Source organism: Kryptolebias marmoratus, linkage group LG10 (assembly GCF_001649575.2).
Source record: "Kryptolebias marmoratus isolate JLee-2015 linkage group LG10, ASM164957v2, whole genome shotgun sequence".
Taxonomy (NCBI): domain Eukaryota; kingdom Metazoa; phylum Chordata; class Actinopteri; order Cyprinodontiformes; family Rivulidae; genus Kryptolebias; species Kryptolebias marmoratus.
The window spans coordinates 5199810-5222142 of NC_051439.1; the positions used below are offsets into that span (position 1 = coordinate 5199810).

General features: G+C 39.4%; 1 protein-coding gene across 1 annotated transcript in view; it reads left to right on the forward strand.

Annotated features, from left to right (window-relative positions):
* The first annotated feature begins 1368 nt into the window (after positions 1-1368).
* Positions 1369-22333, forward strand: part of grm1b (glutamate receptor, metabotropic 1b) — a 35122-nt gene continuing 14157 nt past the window's right edge. The window contains exons 1-5 of the mRNA XM_037977902.1: positions 1369-1733; positions 2647-3471; positions 5344-5593; positions 10791-11026; positions 18486-18732. Coding sequence (XP_037833830.1) covers positions 2757-3471; positions 5344-5593; positions 10791-11026; positions 18486-18732 — 1448 coding nt within the window. The 5' untranslated portion in view covers positions 1369-1733; positions 2647-2756. The remainder of the gene's footprint in view (positions 1734-2646; positions 3472-5343; positions 5594-10790; positions 11027-18485; positions 18733-22333) is intronic.

Sequence of the window (22333 nt, forward strand, 5' to 3'; positions counted from 1 at the left end):
TATTGATGCTCGTCTTCTGCAGTAAAGTTAGACTCAGGCACTAATCTCCTTGTTAAACAGCCGTGTTATTAAAAGAAAAACACTTACCGATGAAATGTAACGCCGTCCAGACATTTTCCGTGAAGATTTGTGCAGAAAAATGCAGCATAAAAAGAAGGCTTTCCTGTATAGATAAGCGCAAAAGCGGAGCTGTATTACTATCGTAAGATGGCGGCGTTTGTAGCTCATCCAAAGTCACGTGATGTCATGTCTATCCATATAAGTCATTGGGTGGACGATACGAATTTCTAAGGAATGTTAGTTTTTTATAATTAGGTATAATTTACTATATTTATATATTTGTGTTTTGTTGAATATAATAGTTAAGACTATCATAATCAGAGTTTTTTTTAAAAAAACGCAGCTAAATTGTGCATATGGCTATTTGAGTTTGTTTTGTTGCTAGTTTTTATGTATGTTATGTCATTTATTTATTTTTTTTTAGCAGTTTTAATCTACAAAGAAACTAGAGACTTTCTGTGAAAATGAGTGAAAGCTGAGAGCTGAAATTCGCACAAGAACCTAAAACCGAGTTGTTAAAGCTAAAAAAGCAGAAACTAGCAAAACATTAGCTAAAGCTAAAAGTAGCAAAGGGCTAGCTAAAAATTAAAGTAGTAAAATACTCTCTAAGAGGTAAAATTAGATGAATAGTGGATAAAAGCTAAAAGTAGCAAAATGCTAGTTAAAAATAGCAAAACATTAGCTTTTAATAAAAGTGTCAAAAGAATAATTAAAAGAAGTGAAATGCTAGCTACAAACTGAAGTAGTAAAGCTTCACTAAAAACTAAAAGTAACCGAAAGGTAAAAGCTAAAAGTAGCAGAACGTCAGCTAAATGCTAAAAGAAACAAAAGGCTTGCTAAAAGCTATGCATAGCATATGAAAACAAAAAAGAGCAAATGTGCTAAAGCAGATTTCAAAGAGAGCAATGTTTTTGAAGGAACCCAAGAAATTTCTGTGTATTATGGGTGGAATATTTTTAAATGATGCTAAATATTTTGTAAAGTATAAAAGTTACAAAAACCAAAAGTCATAGCACCCATCTCCCGAATAATCTGAATATTTTGATAAATGAATGGCTAAAATACCACAAAATATGCAGACGTAGACTGAAATAAACCTACAGAAAATCCTAACAAAAACAGGAAACCAGTAAATAAATGTCCAGTTGTAGTACCATTTATTGGCCACACGGTGACAGCAGAGTGTAACTCCCGGTCTTAGCTGCAGCAGTGCATCACATCTGTCAGCACGACGCAGGGACAACGATTCACATGAAGTTTGCCAAGTCTCTCTTTATAGTAAGTTGTCCCGCGGTAAGGAAACATTTCCACACTGCGCACCCACGTCTTGCAGTCACGCTGGGTCCTAAAGTCACCATCTTAACGTGCCGTTTTCATTTAGTTTCATGTGTTTTTCCCGTGCGTTCTTCAGTGCGTTTCGTCCTTAAAATGTGACTAATTGATGCGCCATTGTCTCCCCGACGTTCATAAAGTTGGATCCGAATCAGGGACACTGCAGTGAGTGTGACCCGCTTTTAGGATGCAGTGAGGAAGAGGAGAAGAAGAAGAAGGGGTGCAGACAGAAAGAGGGAGAGAGAGGAAGGCAGCATCACCGTGTTCTGTCTGATCTGGAGTCCAGTCTGGCTGCTTTAGACTAGACACAGATCCACTGTCTCCTTTTCTGCCTGGTGCAGGTGAGTAAAGACCTGTCTGTCTGTCTGTCTGTCTGTCTGTCTGTCTGTCTGTCTGTCTGTCTGTCTGTCTGTCTGTGTGCCTGCTCTGCACACATACACGAGTACATCTTTCTCATTCAGCCTGCTTTGTGGTTAAGCTTCATAGTATGACTGGGAGCATCGTGTGCATGCAGATGCCCTGGAACTGACTCTGGTTCAGTTACAGCTCATTAGGGCACAGTGGCTTTTTGTCCTGTGTGATTTTAAGGTAAAGGTTGGAGAAACAGGCAGAAATAACAGCTAAAAGCATCAGAAGCAGCTATCCATGGTGCTGAAATGTAACAGGACATTGATAAAATAACAAACTTTTAGTCATCTAGATCTACAGATCATCGTTAGGCTTCACATTTATCACCCACCACCCAAGGCAATAATGTTTTTGCACATTTGGGTTTGTTTGTCTGTCTGTTAGCAAAATATCTAATGAAGCATTGGACAGATTTTAGTGAATCATTTATTAGTGGATGTACCTCTACAACTGATTTACTTTTGGAATCAACCCCACTTAAGATGGCCACCGTGGCTAAGCAAACTTAGAGAACACAAAAATGACTCAGTTTGTTTTATAGATATTGAGCTAAAAGTTGGTGTGGTAGTGGCTGAGAGTCGTCCTTAAAACATACTCTGAGCGCTAACAGACCATGTGAGATCTTGCAATATGGCATGAGGTCACACATCATGTCATTTACAAGGTTTGACCTAAACAGCCACAACTCTTTTTCATCATAAGGGGATCTTAATTTAAGACTTTAAGGTTTTTTATCTACTTTATAAGTTTCATTGTGTAGATGTTTATCTGCTTTATAGAAAGACCACCTTTAAGTGTGTGTAAATGTCTCCATACCCTGAAAAGTGTTTATTGTCTCCCGTGCAGCATGGAAACAAAGAAGAAGCATCAGCTCCATCCCTTGTTGTCCACAGAATACTGATGGATCTCTATTATGACCAAAGGGACATGATTCTGTGTTCTTCACCTGCGGCGCCATGTCCAACATGATGTATTTGACCGCCATAAGCATTCTGTATTTGCCCGTCTTACTGTTCGAGGCCTTTGTTCTGTCCAAAGGAAAGTATGAGCGCTCAGTTGTCCCCACTTCTGTGTCCCGCCTGGTGGCGAGGATGGATGGGGACATCATAATCGGTGCCCTGTTTTCCGTGCACCACCAACCAGCAGCTGAGAAGGTGGCAGAGAGGAAATGCGGCGAAGTCCGTGAGCAGTATGGCATCCAGCGGGTGGAGGCCATGTTCCACACCCTGGATCGGATCAACTCGGACCCCAACCTGTTACCCAACATCACCCTGGGCTGTGAGATCAGGGACTCCTGCTGGCACTCCTCGGTGGCTCTGGAGCAGAGCATCGAGTTCATACGGGACTCCCTCATCTCCATCCGGGACGACTCGGAGGGCTCCAAGTGGTGCATCGAGGGGGGGCCCTCCAGTCAGCCACCGCCAACCAAGAAGCCCATCGTGGGGGTCATCGGCCCGGGCTCCAGCTCTGTTGCAATTCAAGTCCAAAACCTTCTCCAGCTCTTCAACATCCCACAGATCGCTTATTCTGCAACGAGCATCGACCTCAGTGACAAGACGCTGTTCAAGTACTTCCTCAGAGTCGTCCCCTCAGACACGCTTCAAGCCAGAGCTCTGCTGGACATCGTCAAACGATACAACTGGACCTATGTGTCTGCAGTCCACACAGAGGGTAAGATATTACACTTTATATAGCTTTATGACATTTAGGAGCTAAAAGAGAATGGTGAAAAGAGGAGCAGCTCAGGCTGAGACATCTTTAAAAAAAGACTGAAGACCTGGATTGTTCATATGGCACAAATCTGCTGGGATTAATCAAAATGATCATCGCTAAAATGCTAAATCAGTTCAATAAAAACTGCCCTGGTAACCACAGAGACACAAACAAAGGCTCAACATAACTGAGCAGGTTCGTGTTCATTTAGGTTCATGTTTGATTCCTCTATTGATTTTATACAATAAGAAGTTGAAAAGAAAGGCAAACATCACACAGACACCTCCTTTCAGGATATCTAAATCATCTCTGAGAACAATCAGAGCTGACTTTAATCACTCAACCTGTTTGTTCATCTCTTATTGATTTATACTAGTAATGATGTGTTTGCTGCTGTTCTAACAGCAGGTGGTTTCACACAGAAGCCAGGTTTCTTTAAAACATGCACCCTTTTTATATTTTATTGGTTTCAGTATTTTTAAAGCAGGAATGAAGAATCCTTCTTAAGGATTCTTATTTGAACAAAACACTTGTTCTTGTAATGAAAGACAAAAAAATTAATCGTTTGGTTTTCATACTAGATGTAAAAAAAACCTCCTTTGTTTCTTTTTATTTAAAAAACTAGCTAAAACCAAAAGGAGCAACACTCTAGCTAAAAGCTAAATGCTGAAACAGCCAAGATAAAAGTAGCAATAGGCTAGCTAAAAGCTAAAACTAGTGAAATGCTAGCTAGAGGCTAAAAGAAGCTTAACATTAGCTAAAAGTACCAAATGGTTAGTAGCAACACAATAGCTAGAAACTAAAAGTAATAAAAGGTTAGCTAAAAACAGCAAATTGAGAAAAAAATAGTGAAATAAAAGTTAGAAACTAAAAATAGCTTAAAGTAGATAAAAGCAGCAAACATATAACTAAGAGCAAAAATTAACAAAATGCTGCCTAAAAGTAGCAAAACGCTAGCTAAAAGCAAAAGACTAACTGAAAGCAAAATCTACAAGCTACATGTATCAAAAGGCTAGCTAGAAGCTAATAGTAGTAAAAGGCTAGCAATAAGCTAAAAAGTAGCCAAAAACTGGCTACAAGTAACACAATGGTAGCTAAAAACTAAAAGTAGCACAGGAAGACAAAAATAAAGCTAGCTTGTAAAAGTAGAAAGGACAATGTTTATGAGGAAAATATTTATAAATATTGTTAATTATTTTAAAAAGTACAAAACATTTACAAAAAAACATCTCCTGAATGAGCTAAATGCTTTGAAATATGAATGGCTAAAATAGCCCAAAGTATGCAGAAGTGGTTAGATTACAAAAACATACAGAAAAAAGGGTCGGGGATCAATCTCAGTAACCTCTGCAACAAATCCTAGCTTAATATTTGTAAACCTGACTGGCTTATCGATGATTTTGTGCTTCTTTAGGTCAGTTAGCTGTGGTGGCCATCTTGAATTGAATTGACTCCTAACATTTATTGGTTGCAGATGTTCGTTCAACGATTACTTTTTTTGAAAATTTCAATAAAATCTGTTCTCCGATTCATGTCAGATGTTAACAGAACAAGACAAACGAACACGCAAACACAGACACAGGTTACATGATTGCCCACCTTCCTTGTGCCGGACAGTGAACAAAGCAAGATGTCTTTGCTTGAAGATCTGTTTATCATTTTGACATAAAAGAAACTGATGTGTTTCCTTTGATTCTGATGCTGTAGTAGTATCTGTCTGCAAACAAAATGAGCTCTTTACATGCAGGAACAAGATAGTTGTGTGCAGCAGAGGGAAGTTATGAATGGGAGCCCATTGATGTGTTCCTGTTCCCATCTTATCTTCCTCAGGTAACTATGGTGAGAGCGGGATGGAGGTGTTCAAAGAGCTCGCCTCGCAGGACGGCCTCTGCATCGCTCACTCTGACAAGATCTACAGCAACGCCGGCGAGAAGCACTTCGACAGGCTGCTCCGGAAGCTGCGGGAGCGCCTTCCTAAAGCCAGGGTTGTTGTGTGCTTCTGTGAAGGCATGACAGTTCGAGGGCTGCTCATGGCCATGAGGCGGCTCGGGGTAGCTGGAGAGTTCCTCCTAATTGGCAGGTTCGTTAGAACTGTTCTTCCACACAGGGGCTTTGGAAGGGAAAAGTTTTTCAGCATATAGTTCTGTCTCCTTTCCTGCTGTCTTTTAACATTTACAGCGGGTTCGTATATAGGATTAGAAAGACTGTTAAAACCAGCCAGCAGCCTAACAGTGCCTGTGGGAGTATTATCTGCACTCACTTTTCACAGTAGATGAACTGCTGGCTCACATTAATTTTGATTTACAAGCTAGAACGTGTCTGAAAAATACTGCCAGAAACGCCATTATCCATCAACTTTCTTCAAGCCCACCAATAATTTGGGACTTCCTTTTGTAATTAAAAGCATTCCTTGAAGGAATACTTCTCATCCCAGACTTTAGGACTAACTTTATCTTATGTGGAAAAATGCCAGAGTCGTAGCTGTTTTGGTCTAACCTTGAAGAAAACATGTGCAATCTTAATATCTAGAGAGAGAGAGATCTTGCATGATCAGTTAGCACTCAGAATATGTGTTGTGAATGACTGTCAGCTACTACCACACCAAAGGTTAGCTCAATATCTGTAACATTGATGGCCTTTGGATCCCGTGTTATTGTATTCAGCTGCTCCCAGGATGGATTTCTTACACAAATGTTCACATGGTTCCGAAATATTCTCCCGTCCCTAACGGGAAAAAAAGAGTTCCTCTGAAAGCAGGAGACGCTTTGAGTCAGGCTCGCTGATGAATAATGCATCCCAGCGGCGAGCGCTCACGCTCCCTGTCAGATCAGAGGCAGGAGGGGCTGATATGGGACAGCACCTCCAGCTCAGGCTGGGGGAATGTGGAACAGGGAACATCAAAGCTAACACACCAGAAATCCTCTCATTGTTGAGCCTCGGCTCACTGCTGGTCCTGTTCGGAGTCGCTTCAGCAGCTGAAATGAGGCTAAATATGGGTAATTTATTGGAAATGTTTTATTGGATGTCTGGCTCCCTTTTGTTTCTTTTTCCTTTTTCAAGAAAAAAAAACCTAATTCAACATTTTTTTGTGTGCCTCCAAAAAAAACGGCTTTTTTAAGTCTTAAACTTTCTCCCACCCCTCAACTTTTAATTTTGCACTGCTGCTAATGTTTCCACAGAGAATAATGAGGGTTTGCTGAAGCAGTGTGTGTGTGTGTGAGAGTGTTTTCTGGGTCAAGGAGACTACGGAAAAAGGAAAATGTTTTTTGGAGCAAAGCAGCAAGTGAGCACATGCGGACCTGTGCACTGGGCCAGCTGAAGAGCCTGGAGGTGCTGGTTATCTGCCATCCATCTTCTGTTGTGTGGAGGATGAAAGATTTGGCTTTTCTCACACCACGGGTCCCACACAAACACCGAACGAGCCTTTTAATCAACTCTGAAGTAAAGCTCCCATTGCTCTGGAAAGAGATTAAAGATACAAGTTTTATGGCTCGTAATCAGTTTAGAAGTTAATATCAGTATCATTACAGAGCCTTCCAAAAGTATTCACCCCTCTTGGTAATTTTTCTGTTTTGTTGCTTTACAATCTGGAGTTTAATGGGATTTTAAATTTGCTTATAGTTCCCTATAAATGCTTTAGATTATTGAAGCTAAGTTAAGAGAAAAGCCTGTTTTAAATAATTAAAAAATATAAAATTCAAAGTGGTACTTTTGCTTTAAAGCCCCAAACCATCACCTTCAGAAGCCACATAATTAGGTAAATAAATCCACCTGTGAGCGATCTAAAGGTTTGATGATCTCAGTGTATACACCTGTAATAACACCTGTTATAACAGCCTCCAGAATCAACACCTCTAAGAAGTAAGAGACATCATGAAGACCAAAGAAGTCTCCACACAGGTCAGAGACAAAGTTGTGAAGAAGCACAGATCAGGGTTGGTTTATAAAACATATCCCAGAACCCTGAACATCCCTCAGAGCTCCAATAATCCATCAATAGGAAAGGGAAGGATGATGCCACCACAGCAAACCTTCCAATAGACAAAAACTCACAAAACGGTAAGGAGGAACATTCAAGAGGCCAAAGATAAACCTGATGGAGCTGCAGCTCTTCTGAGGGGATGGAGATCCGTCCATAGGAGCAGTAGAAGCTGCACAAAGCTGAGCTTCATGGAAGAGCGTCAGAAAAAAGAAACTGATTAAAGAAAAAAATAGTTTCACTGTTTTTGGAATTTCTTTCCCAAACATGTGAAAGAAGGTGCTGTGGTCAGATGAAACCAAACATCAAGGATAACATCTTGTGTGAGGTAAATCTATCACCTCTCATCATCCCTACAGTGAAGCATGGCGGTGGCAGCATCATGCTGTGGGGATGTTTTCCATCAGCAGGGACTGAGAAACTGGTCAGAGTTAAAGGAAAGATGGATGGAGCAAAATACAGAGAAACTCTTCAGGGGAACTTGTTGAAGTCTTCCAGGGACAGTTGAAACCAGATGTTTCCATCCATTGTATAAAAAGAAAAATAATCTTCTTTTCTCAGAGTCTAGCAATAAATCAGACTAAACCTTTCCTGTTTTAGATTAGTCAGGACTCCCCAAATTATTTTCTAAATGGTCTAATAATGAGAGGAAAATTTTTTTTCTTACTTTCTTCAGAGTCAAAAGTTTACATCCATTTTCCTAATATCTGGTAGCATAATCTTTAAACTGTATGACTTGAGTCAAACATTTGGGGTTTCCTTCCACAAGCTTGTAACAATAGTTTCCTCCTGACAGAACTGAGTCAGGTTTGTAGACCGCCTTGCTCACACACCTTTTCTTCAGATAAACACTATTATAAGGCACTGGGCATCGCTTTGCATAAATACTTTTTCTAGTGTTCTTATAGGATTCCCTCCACTAAATTGTTTCTGCTGTTCTTAAAATGATTCATGGAAGTGGGATCTCAGATGAGAAACCAGTACAGTACATGTGCGCGTTGACATCAGAGCCGTGGGGTTTTGGCTCTCGGGGTGTTGGACCGGGGGCAGTGTGATGCTGAGAAGCAGATGGCAAGGTACTGTTGATGCTGTCACAGTGGACCGCCTTTGTCAGCTCAGTCTTGAAGTGTGAGCCAAGCCAAACATGCTGCTGGCTTCAGCTTCTACAACTCAAATGTGGGTTTTTGTAAAATGGTATTTTTGTCCCGTGCATGACCTTAAATTTGTGCGATATTCAAGTTTTAGATAGTTAGGCAGTTGCCCCAGATTTTTATTTTTTTATTTATTTTTTTATATCGCCCACTGCTGAGAGTCTGTCATCTTAGCAAAATATCTCATGAACTAGCAGATGGATTTGAATTAAATTCTCAGTAAGCAATCATTGGATGTACATTTATGGCTGTTTAACTTTTGGAGAAAATCCAATTTAAGACGACCACCGCAGCTAAGTGACTTCAGCAAACACTAACACGGCTGTACCTCAGCCAAGTTTGCAGATTTTGAGCTGAAATTTGGTGCGATAGTAGTTGAGAGTGGTTAACTTACACTCTAAGTGCTAAATGATTGCTCGAGATCTGTTTTTAAACTTTGCCATTAAGTCATTCAGTCAACACTGTTTGTCTGTTAGCAAAATATCCCGTGAACTGGACAGATTTTAATGAAACTTACAGAAAGTAACCACTGGATGTGCATCTAATAACAATAACTTCAAATATACGGTAAAGTTTTATGTCGTAGTAGCTGAGAGTCATCCTCAACACATCTTCAAAGCAACATACACTTTGAAAGCTATGATTCTTTTACAACGGGATAAAATGTATAATTGCATATGATGCTGTGATTTAAACTAAAATAATGTGCACATAAATACAGACCGTTTGTAGAATCACTCCTGAGACTCAGAGTCTGGGACTTGGATGGAATTAGTTTCTCTCCTCAGGACAGACTGCACAGAAACTCTACTAACCTGTGAATTCTCACTGAACTTGTGATCGTGTCGATGGACTTGGAGGCCTATTTGTCTCCTGTCAGCAAGTACAGCGAGAGCCGCACGCCCCTCAGTGGAGAGAGGCCGAAAGAGGAAACAAACTCACGAAAAATAGAAGGACTGCGTAACACCCACCAACCTTTCATGCCAGAGTTTTAGACTAAGATCATCTTATGGTGAGAAATGGCGGAGTTATCGTTGTTTTGGTGAAACCTTGAAGATACTGTTAGGCCTTGCGAGATCTGGTAGTTCTCAGAGTACGTGTTGAGCATCACTCTCAACTACTACCACACCAAAATTTACCTCAATATTTGTAAAGTTGACTAAGTTATTGCACTTTCTTGTGTTGACTAATAGTGATTAGTTGTGGTGGCCATCTTGAATCAGTTGTAGGGGCCCATCCAATAATTATTTTCTGAAAGTTTGAATAAAATACATCAGGATGTTCATGAGTTATTTTGCTAACAGACAGACGCAATTGACTTCATTAGCTAATAGCAAAGTTTTGAAACCAGATCTTGCGATAATTACTATCCTGTTTGTATTTGTTGGGGACGATCCTCAGCCACCACACCAAATATTAGCTCAGTATCTGTAAAATGAACTGAGTTAAAGTCATTTGTGTGTTTTCTAAGGTTAATGAAAACACAGACATAAGTAAACACATCATTGGCCTTTTGCCTTCAGCAGCAGGTGATAAAGATGCTATTTATTAGAAAAAATGTTTCTTGGTTCAAGTCATGCCTGATCTTTCTATTTGCATGAAATTTACATGTATTTTAACAAAATTCTCAGAAAATATTCACTGGATGTACATCTATAGCAGATTAACTTTTGGAGTCATACCAAGTCAAGATGGAGGCCACAGCTAATTGATATTATTCAACACAAAAATGACTATAACTTCATCACATTTACAGATTTTGAACTAAAATTTGTTGTGGTTGTAGCTGAGAGCATTGACACATTCCTCCAGATGTCACAACATGAGGCTGCGCATAATGTCATTTACAAAGGTTGGACAAAACAGCTCTAACTCCATCCCTTGTCCTCATGAGATGATATAAGTTTAAAACTCTGGCTGATATGAATGCAAAGTTTTTATTTTAACACAGCCTTCTTGGTTTAGTTAAAAGTTTCACCTTATTGTTCTAAGGCTGAATTGTAAAAATAAGTTTATTTGCACTGAAATGGTTGTGTGCGAACAATCTCCTGCATTTAGGCTCTCACTGAATTTTCACACGTTTTGGACAAACTTGGGGTCCTGCTCCAGCCCAACTGAATGCACGGTGTTCCTCTCTCTATCTGCAGTGACGGCTGGGCGGACCGGATGGAGGTGGTGGAGGGTTACGAACACGAGGCCGTGGGCGGCATCACCGTGAAGCTGCACTCTGAAGAGGTCTCCTCCTTCGACGACTACTTCCTGAAGCTCAAACTCAGCACGAACACCCGCAACCCATGGTTCCCCGAGTTCTGGCAGCACCGCTTCCAGTGCCGCCTTCCTGGACACCCGCAGGAGAACTTGAACTTTGCACGCAACTGCTCAGGTAGCTCAGCAACTCGTTTATGTCCAGGTTGTCTTTTGGAACTGTTCTGATGCGTTCACTGCCCAGGGGACGAAGCCAAAAGGCCCCATAAAGTGGAGCACAGTCTTTAAATATGGATCAGACTGCCACAGGGTGGAATTCTCCTCAGTTGAATAATATATTTTTGTCATATTGTTCATTTGTTTGTTGCTTGGCTTCACAGAGGATGATGATCTAGGTAAATTAAGTGCTTTTAATTTTTAATCCTACACTATTATTATTGCATTCGCTTTAGTCCTCCTTTTCTTGAAAAAATGCTCAGCAAGCATGTTTTTAAAATTTTTTACACTGCTCAGACATGGATCTTTTCTTTTATTTATGATTTTTTTTTAAATAGATCTGTATATTTACGTTTCAAACCTCAAATCTGAGAATTCATATGAATGAAAAAGGATTTTTAAATGAAATTGAGCTTACAATTTAAAGAATCGGATGAACGTAAATATAAAATTTTGCATGCAGCAAAATCCCCTTTTTTTACCTTTCAGTTGACACCTTTCAAAGTCCTTCTATTGGTTTATGTTGCACTTTTCTAACTATGTTATAATAATCTTTTGTTAATTCCTTAAAGAAATATCCTTATTTTTTTCACCCTGATGCTCACCTTTAAGTTTTATTTATTTCCATAAGGTATTATATTTTATTAGGAACTATTAGACCAGTGGTTCTCGAACTTTTCATGTTGGGCCCGCCTTTGGAGGGAGAAAAATGGATTATTTTTTTAACATCCTGTCAGCTGACAGTTTTCAGACACAAACAGATATTTTTTTTTCATTTTCTTACCCTTCGCTGTAGTTCCAACAGCATGCTATCTCCCGTCTCTGTCTTCTTTGATTCGAACCAGCTTTTCCCTCTCCATTTCTGAGTTCACAGTAACATGCAGGCACTCGTCAAACATGCCAAGGAACATATAGTCTGTGCATCATTTCAAGCAGCTGGTTTATGTGTCGGATGTCCTGCTCAGATTAGCCCACCTCGACCATTATCAGCCTGACCGCTTGTCCTTGATTTAAGGTGACGCCTCCTCCAGCCGCCAAACTTTCCCCCTCCAAAAAAGAGAAATAAAGGCTGTTTTTAAAATGTTCACTCGTTTACTTGCTCACTACACCTGGGTCACTATATAGTTGAAAATATAGGGCATAGGGGACAGCGTGGTGCTCTGCATTTTGAACACTACTTCAACGCAGCATACTTCATAAATATATAGGGAGTATTCACAGTCAGGTATCGAGAGGAACCAGGCTCAATTAAGGATGACCCTGGATACCTCCCTAGGGCGGTGTTCCATGCATGTCCAACTGGGAGGAGACCCCGGGGAGAACCCAGAACACCTTGGAGAGACTATGTCTCTTGGCTGGCCTGGGAACGCCTTGTAATCCTCCCAGAAAAGCTGGAAGAAGTGGCTGTGGAAGGAGACGTCTTGGCTTCCCTGCTCAAGCTGCTGCCCCTCAACCAGACTCCAGGACAAGCAGCAGATAATGGATGGATTAATAAAAAAATTGCCCTAAAAATTAGCTGTGGATGTCAGCATTAGCTTCACTTAGCCTGCTGTGTTGGCTCAAGTCTATTTCCACTGATGTAGAGTACATCGTCTGTACGCCGGTTTTACTGAACTACGTGATGGGTTTTCAGGCCGCTTTATAGTGGAAAAGAAATGACAGTGAAAATTTCAAGCAGCACTACCAGATGGTCGACTCACTATGTAGTGTGTTAGTGGGCAATTTGAACACAGCCAAACCTTTTGTTTATCATCATATCACCTGGATTATGAGCTGTCTGGAGAGTAAAGGACAAAACACACAAGTGAAATATGATACATATCAAAAATCATGCCTCCAATATTTTCAAAAATGACCCCCACACTCTGGGCTGGGGGGGTCCAGTCATATTTCTTGACCCTGTTTTATTTGAAGCGTTGCTGCTTCTAAAAAAAAAAAAAAAAAATTTATGTGTTCACCCCTGCTTGGATACATATATGACACAAAATCTGATTATAAAGTCAATGGTAAAAATATAATGCCTGGTGACTCATAGGTTAATTGATTGGTTATTCTGGTCAGAAAGCAAAACAGTAAAGGTATTTTATTCAAACTTGATCTGTGTTATTGAAGTGCACTTCAGTTTTCCATATCCTATATGTTTTAGTGGCGTTAACTGACTCGGCGTTCCCGGTGTTTGTTTCAGCTTAACGAGTGAACCCACTTTCCACACTGTGCCATAAAAACACAGTTTGTTTTTCACAAAAATAGGTCATAGTTGCACCAATGTCAAAACATGAGCTCCACCAATGACATTTTTAGGACCAAAAAAAAAAAAGTTGGCCACCCCCACTGTCATGGCACTGCGTCCACCCCAGTTTGAGAACCACTGTATTAGACTTATATTTTTCTTCTACGTTGAGCTGCTTTGTCATTTTATTGTTTTTATTTTCCTATTTATGTATTTTTTAAACTTATGTTGATGTAGAACTCCAGGATGGTGAGTGATTTTTTTTTCCTGAATGGAACCATGATGCTTCTCCTTTTAAGAATATACAGAGAGGTTGACTGACATTAAAGTTCAGTAACATGGTGGGATGATTATTATTATGTATCGCTGATAAGCTTTTAAATTTATGATTAATCTCAGTGGACCTCTGATATATGAAGCTATTGGGATGTTTTTTTTGGGATATGAGAGCTCAATAATTGGGTCAGCTTGTGCTCTCACACCCTCTCTAGCTTTAAGACGGTCGTATGAAACAGCCCAATAACTGGCTGATTGAGCTTAAACTGCATGTCGGCACAGAAATGGTGCCGTTCTCTTCATTTAACCCGGAGCAGGTCCTTTTGTCATGCAGCCAAATACTCCTGACATGCGGCAGTAGGTCCTCTGCTTGCATGCTGGTATCATAACATCACTGCATCATAACTGTGTCTCACACAGCTCGGAGAGCGCAGCGAGCGTCTCAACCAAGAAGCTGTTAAACTAGGTCATCACCAGCTGTTCCCTTCAGATGCTAACACTCAGCTGCTACCCAGCTGAATTTACTCTTCATGTGTTTGTTTGCGCAGGCAGCTGTTCTGAAGTGATTATTACCTGATGTAACACAAGAGGCAACAAACAGGAGGCATAAACATAAAAATACAGTCAGTGGCTGCTGGGTGCAGCAGGCGAATCTTGGCTTTTAGACACTGAATGAGTGTCACCGATAAATTATATAACCAGGAAGTACTCAGACAGAGCAAAACCTGCAACAAAGAACACATTGTGGCTTGAAATCAAATAAAAATCACAACCCAAGCATTCCTTGAAGGAATGCATATTGAGTTTTAGACTACAATTATCTTATGGTCAAACCTTGAAAATAACATTATTTGCAATATCGCATGCAATATCTTACTTGATCTTGCATAATCTGTTAGCACTTGGAGTATGTGATGTGAATCACTCCCAGCTACTACCACATCAAATTTTAGCTCAGTATCTGTAAAATTATAGTCATCTTCGTGTTGGCTAAAGTGAATCAGCAGTGACAGTTTGGCTGACTCCGAAAGTTATTCAGTAGGTCCAATAATTACTTTCTGAGAGGTTCGTTAAATTAAATCTGTCTAGTTTCTCAGGAGATATTTTGCTAACAAACAGACAGGATTGACTCCAACAGTTAATTCCAAACTTTGGAGCAAACATGTCACACAATGTGTAGTTCTTTGAATGTGTTCTGAATGACTCTCAGCTACTACAACAATATATTTGAGCACAACATCAGTAAAATTCACTGAGGTGTAGCCATTTATGTATTTGCTTTGATTGATTAGCTGTGGCGCTGGTGGCCATCTTGAATTGGGTTGACTCCAAAAAGTTGATGACTTTTAGTTGTTGATATAATGTGGAACATACTGTATATCCAATGATAACTTTATTTAAGTTTCAATGAAATCCTTCTAGTGGTTCATGAGATTAAGACACACACACATACACACCCACACACACACACACACACACACACACACACACACATACACACACATGTTATGTCTCTCTATCTTTGCAGGGACTTTCCATTGACTTCCATTCATTTCTACACCCTAACTACAGCCTAACCCTGAACCTTACCCTAACCCTAACCATTACCAGTACATACCTAACCCTAAACCAAACCTAAACTCAGTTCACACCTTAGTCCTAAACCTAACCCCTAACCCAAAAACATAATTTCTCCTCGTGGGGACCAGGCTTTGGTCCCCACAAGGAGCAGTTGGTCCTCACAAGGTAGTATATGTTAGGAAAATTGTCCCCACAATGTATCAAATGCATGGCCAGACACACACACTATAGATGTGTGAATCAGGTTTGAGGTTTTCAGTGTTTCTGAGACAGCTCAGCCAAAGTGAAGGACACTACATCCATTATTCTCTATGAACAACATCCATTAAAAATAGCCTTTTTTCTCATGAAATACACAGATTTCAATGTTTCTTTTGAGAGATTTCAACACCTTGAGTAAGATACAACTTTGATATAAACCCGAAGAAGACCAATGCAGCGTTCGCAGTGTTGGAGAATGAGGTGAGATGTAGAAGTGTGAAGGTTTACTTGTTAGAGGAGAGCAAAAAGTCATGACATCTGTAGATTGCATCACTGGTGCCTGTGGATCTAAAAATATTGTCTGACAGCTTGAATCTTGTTGTAGACAGCAAAAAATAAAAATAATTGCAAGTGAGAGAAAGTGTGAGTGCTGAAGGAAAGCTGAAACCGAGTTGTTAAAACAAAAAGGAGCCGAACAACCACTAAAAGCTAAAGAGAACAAATGCTAGCTAAAAGCTTAAAGTAACAAGCCACAAGATAAAAGCTAAAAATAGCAAAAGGCTCACTTAAGCCTGTAAATAGCAAAAAGCTTGTCAAAAGTCGCAAATGGCTAGCTTAAAACCCCAAAACAGCAAGAGGTAAGCTAAAGTGATATGCATTTCTTCACAGAAAGCTAGGTCTTTAATACTTTTTCATATTAGGTAACACCATGACGTTAAAGACAGGAGCATATTATAGAATTTTTATTTCTGTTTCCAACTTGTGTAATAAAAAGGGTTTAATTTTAGTGACCTGCAGTGACCTCTGACATGCCAAATTCTGTCTACTGCACTTTATTTGAAACTCCTGCAACGGTGGTTCTGACAAAACGTTTCCTTAAAAGGAAAACCGAGGATTCGTATAGCATATGTGCGGTTTGCTGTTCAACCGAGTTATAGCCCACCGAATGCATTGCGTAGCTTTACAAGGAAACAACTCTTACTTAAAGATAAAGCTGCTTTGCTTTCAGCTTGCATTACACTGAACTGATAGGGTGTGTTTGAAAAGTCACATACTGTTATAATCATTTTCGTTCCACCCATTTATACTTTTTAGCGAAAATTACAACTATGTGAAGAGAAAACATTCTGTTGGATTATTTCCCTGCTTGAGCAGGACACAGAATCTCAGCAGCAAAGCTTTTTAGCGTGTTAGACCAACTCTAATTGAATCCTGACTCATGAATCCTGAAATGAATAGTCTTGCCATGGTAACAAGGATTCTTTGAAGCCATTTTCTGAGACTTTGTTTTTTTTTTAAAAGCGGTCTCCCACAGAGCCTGAGATGCTTGTTCCAACTACCTAAACTGAAAAGATAATTACAAGACTGGACTCATGAGCACCCTATCACTCCTTTGTAATGTCTTACATCATGCTAGATGACCTCTTTGGTATACCTAAAATTAAAGGGGTAGTCAGGTCATTTAAGTGATGTTCTGTCTAATAGTTACCAGTAGTTAGTATCCAATCAGCTGTGACATCAGTCATTGAGCCTGGAGTATGGAGAAAGTGGCAAAAGACATTAAAAGTATTAAACCTCTACACTTTAGCGTGACATCATTTGTTTAGTTTGTTGTCTGGAGCACGGACAGTGCATGTCAATGTCCTGATGCTGCTGGGCGCATCAGCCCACCAAGACTTGAGTCAACCTCTGGACTATACCAGGGGGTCTGCAACCTGTGACTCTTTGGTCCCTCTGCATTGGGTCTCTGTAACTTTGAACAAAAAAGAACATGGAAATTAATTGTTTTATTTTCATTACCACAACAGAAATAGACAGGTTTGAGCAGTTTCCTTCCTTGTCCAATTTTATGCAAATATGTGAGTGAAGGTTCTGTAACAGAATGATACTAATATCCCAAGGAGCAAAACAGATTGATCAGTTTACATTGTTAGCCTGTTTGTCACTTTCTTATTTCAACTTTTCACCACAGAGTGTCATCCTTTAAAATCCATTGAAAATAAAACAGTTTTTAACAGATTTAAAGAGAGTTGCTGAGGGTGGGAAACAATGTGCAGTTTTGCACACATATTACTGATTAAGTCACAGTAAGCCATCAAAAAATATCCAACAAACTGGCCTAATTTTTTAAGTTCACACTAAAAATGGGTTAGGATGCAAGTATGTGCTTTATTTATTTATTTATTTTGAGGGGGGTTGCTTATATAATTACCTTTCCACAAATAAAGAAAGGACTCGTATAACACTTGCAATTGTAAATTTCATCAAAGAGGATATGAACAAGATTTTTTTTTTTCCACTCATCACAAGAGTTTGGTCTTTTTCTTTGTCCTAGGATGTAAAAATACCATTAATAGTCAAAAAAGAATTTTTGTAGACCTTTAATTTTATAAACTTACAAACAATAGTTTCATATTTACTATTTATATATGACACTTAGTGAGTTGTGTTATCTTTATTCCAAGCTAGGAGCAAATTTTGTCTCTCTGTGTAATTGTTATTTATTGAGCGAAGGGGCAGAAATAGCTCTTTAAGACTGTACAAGTTGCAAACCCCTTGACTAGACGTGCTGATCGTGTGGACTGATACAATCAGCACCCTCAGCATCATCAACATATATAACAGCTTATTTATGCAAAGCACACATACATCCGCATTGTAACAGTGTTTGATTGAGAAAACATACGGTGTTGTGCAAAAAATAGGTTTAAAATTAGCTAATGTAGCAATCTTTTATGATGTGTTTTTAGAAAGGGAGGTTTTATAAGCAGGCAGCACATTAGTGCTGTCGCCTGCCAGCAAGAAGGTTTCAGACTTCCTGGTCTTTCCGGGTGGAGTTTACATGTTCTCCCCATGCACACGTGAGTTTTTCCCAGATACTCCAGTTTCCTGGATGAAAACCTTTTTCCTTTTTCTCCATACTGCATGTTCAATGAATGATGCCACAGCGGACAAGGTACTAACCTTTGATAATGATTAGACAGACAATCACTTCACAAATGACCAGACTGTCCCTTTAGGAAACAACATTAAACATGCTACTGCTTGCAGCAATGAAGCACTTCTGTATGACTTTCACGTCACACATTTCTTCTTGAGGATGAACTCTAACAGTTGTCTCGTTTGTGGGCAGGTTATGAAAGTCTGGAGGACAACTATGTCCAAGACAGCAAGATGGGCTTTGTCATCAACGCCATATACGCCATGGCCCACGGGCTGCACGACATGCACTCTGACCTCTGCCCCGACCATGTGGGGCTCTGTGAGGACATGAAGCCTGTGGACGGAAGCCACTTGTTGGACTTTCTTCTCAAGACATCCTTCACAGGTGTGTCTGGGGAGGACATATGGTTTGACGAAAATGGAGACTCACCAGGAAGGTAAACTCACCTCTCTTGTTCATTTTTTTATGTTTTTTTCTCTTTGATGGTGGAAGGGAAATGGAAAAAACCCTTTTTAATCAAAGAATACCAGAAGCTGCAATAATGTTTTTGCCAGTGTCTGTGTTCATGTATCTGACTGTTAGCAAAATATATCATAAACCTCTGGACAGATTTGATGAAACCTTTACAAAGTAACCACTGGTTGTGCATCTAGAACTGATTGGCTTTTGGATATTGAGCTAAACCTTTGCATGGTGGTAGCACAACACCTGCTATGTGAGAGCACATGAGATATCACAGTATTGCATGAGATCACACATTATATTTTTTCAAGGTTTGACCAACAGCTATAACTCTATCATTTCTCAGTATAAGATAATCTTAATCTAAATCTCTGTTCTGAAAGGCAGCGGGGGATAGGCAAGCCTTCAAGGAATGTTAGGCCTTTAATTTTTTTGATTTAATGAAAATCCAAGGCAAAAACTACAAACAAAGCATCCCTAAATGTAAGAAAAACAGCCAGTAATCTAACTACATGCACACAAAAATAAAACCAAACTAAACTTTCTTATTTCACACACAAGCAAAAGGAAAATAGAGGTTACAGGAAACAAAAATGACTGCTCTCCTCTTCGAGACTATACTAGTAAACAATTGGTCCATATTGTGTAGAAGTTCAACCACTAAACCCCAAGTTTCAGGCCAGCCTGAGTCATTTACTGTCTTTTGTGATCAAATGGTCAAAAGGCCTAAAAATGCAGCCAAACAGTCCTTATGGTTGATTTGGTCTTTTCGCTTTGGGAAGTTTCTAACTTATCAGTCACGATAAGAACTGGTCAAGTTCTCTAAAATGTTGAGGAAAGAGGCTGCAGTGGCCCATGTTTTATAAGAGAAAGATTATTATGTACCACAGATCTTTGTGGCTACATCTTTCAAAGCAAGGCTCAATAAGTTTTACAAATACAAACCAATCTAAGCTACATAAATTGTCATTTTTGTGAAAATGCCAAGTGAATGCTGAATGGCTTTCCTGAAAACTGTTGAATAAATTGTTACTTGAACTGTTAAAGTTAAAACAAACAAGACAGAAGCTAAAATCAGCGAAACCTTTCCAAAAGCTAAAACTTAAAACTAGGAAAACATTAGTTAAAAGCAAAAATGATTAAAACTGTAGGAAAAGGTTAAATTAGCAAAACCATTGTGAAAACCAAAAATTAGCAAACACAAAGCTAAAAGTTAAAATGAGGAAAGTTGCCGCTAAAAACTAAAATTAGCAAAAATGTAGCTGAAAGCTAGATGTGAGCTAGATTAAAAGCTAAAAGGAGCTAAATCATAGCTTAAAGCTAAAATTAGCAGAACAGTAGTTGAAAGCCAAAAGGAGCATGGAAAAACAAAGCCAGTTTGCTGAAATAAATTTCAAAGAATATTTTTGAAAGAATTGAAGAGATCTCAACATACTTCTATGGGGAATTTCTTTGTAAATAAAGATAAATAACTGAAAAAGTATAAAAGTTACAAACACTAACACATAGTCCCGATTGAGCTAAACATTTTGTTTTATGAATGGTTTAAGTAGTATGCAGAAGGAGTTTAATTTCAAAATAATATATGGAAGAAACTAAAAACAGGAAAGCAGTTTAGTTTGGTGAGTGTGAGCATCTGCAGCCCCCCCATCACAGTTTTGTGTCAGTGTGGTTGGGTTTGATCCTTGGTTCGGAGCTGTTGGCTTTTTCAAAGACCTCACAGTTTTCTTCTACAAACTTTCATTAACCTCGTGTTTGAAAATAAGGTCAAGGAAAAGAGCTTAGGAAGAGATGGACTGGTTACATAAGCCGCTGGTGAGCACTGATTGGCTTGAATGGCCAAAACAACAGCCAGCAAAAAGAGCCACAGCGTCCAATGGCCAGGAGGAAGATGAGGAGGAGGAGCTAAGAAGCAGCTTAGCTGGCGCTGTATCAGTATTTCTGTGGAGAGTCTACACAGTACACAGTTTTAGCTCATGTGTTTCCATCACAACTAAAACAGCATAAAGTGGCCTTTAAAAGTTATCAGCTTTGATCAAAAACTGGAAGGAATTCAACTGGAGAAGTGGCATTTTCTGTGAAAATGCAGTGAGAATGCTGAGTCTTGAATGATTTTGCTAAAATTTACCATAAATAAGCTGAAACTGAGTTAAAGTAAAACATGAGGACACTAGCTAAAAGCTAAAAGAAACAAAATGCTAGCTAAAAGCCAAAAGTAGCAAAAGGCTTGTATAAAACTAAAAATAGGTAACATGTTCTTATGGTGGAAATATCAGTAATAAAGTTGAATTTTCTCAAAAGTGTAAAAGTTACTAAAACTATGAATCATAGCATCCATCTCCTGAATGAGCATAACTTTTTGATTTATGGACAGCTAAAATAGCACAAAGTATGCAGAGTTAGATTAAAAACGATATGAAAAAAATACAAAACAGGAAAACGATTGTTGCTGTTCTTTCAGCTGCTCCCCTCAGTGAGGATCACCACAGCAAGCGAATGCGAAGAGATTTGACAATTGTTTTAGACTGGATGCCCTTCCTGACGCAACCGGTTCAAACCCATGGCCTTAGGATTACAGAGACACCAGTTACCAAGCTGCAACGGCCCTCTAAAACAGGAAAACAATAGTGCTAAATCAACATTCACACAGCTAAGAAAGAAAACTAAGTGGTATATAAACAGAACAGCTATTCTCATGACCTGAATTCAGTCAGCATTGGAGTCATTAGTGCTACATCTTATATTGAGTTGAGACAGGTTAAGTCCAACAAAAGGTATTTAGTAAATATAGAGAAAACCAGGAGTGACAGGAGACAAAACCCAAGACTTAACAGGGGAGTTATGTGTGAGGAGCTGACAGAGCATGAATAAATTAAACTTGTCTCCAGGACTTCTTTCTTTCATCTGTGCAATATCTCAAAAATCAGGAGCTAAGAAACTTGTGCATGCATCTGTAACCCACAGGCTTGAATAATAAACCGTTTTATCTGCGTGCCCAAAGAGTTCCCTAAAATATCTGCTAAATGATCCAGAATGATGCAGCCAGAGTTCTTGTCAGGATTGCGTGGATTGGACCCAAGTATGCAGGCTTATGCAAGGATTCGATGAAAATAATGGTTTTAATGGACACAAATAAGATTGATGTGTCAGCAAATAACAAAACTCAGGAGACAAAATCACAATGAGCCTGACAGCAACAGGCAGGGAACAAGCCAGTCTCCTGGACTGAGGATGAAGTGAGGACTGGGAGAAGAAGTGGGCAGAAACTGATGAATATAGGGAACAGGTGTGGAAGCAGGACTGACTGAGGAAAAGTACTGATGGCACAGGAAACACTGGGGAACAACTAAACAGAAGGAAAACACAAAAATAATTATAACAACACAATAAATAAACCTAAAAACAGAAAACAATGAACACTGAAAAACTGTTTTGACAGGAGCAGCAAAACGAGATCACATTTCTCCAGTTTTAGCGTCTTTTGACTGGCTGCCTGTGAAGTTCAGAATTCAGTTTAAAGTAGTTCTTATTAGATACAAAGCCTGACACCATCTTATTTAAAGGACGTCCTTTAC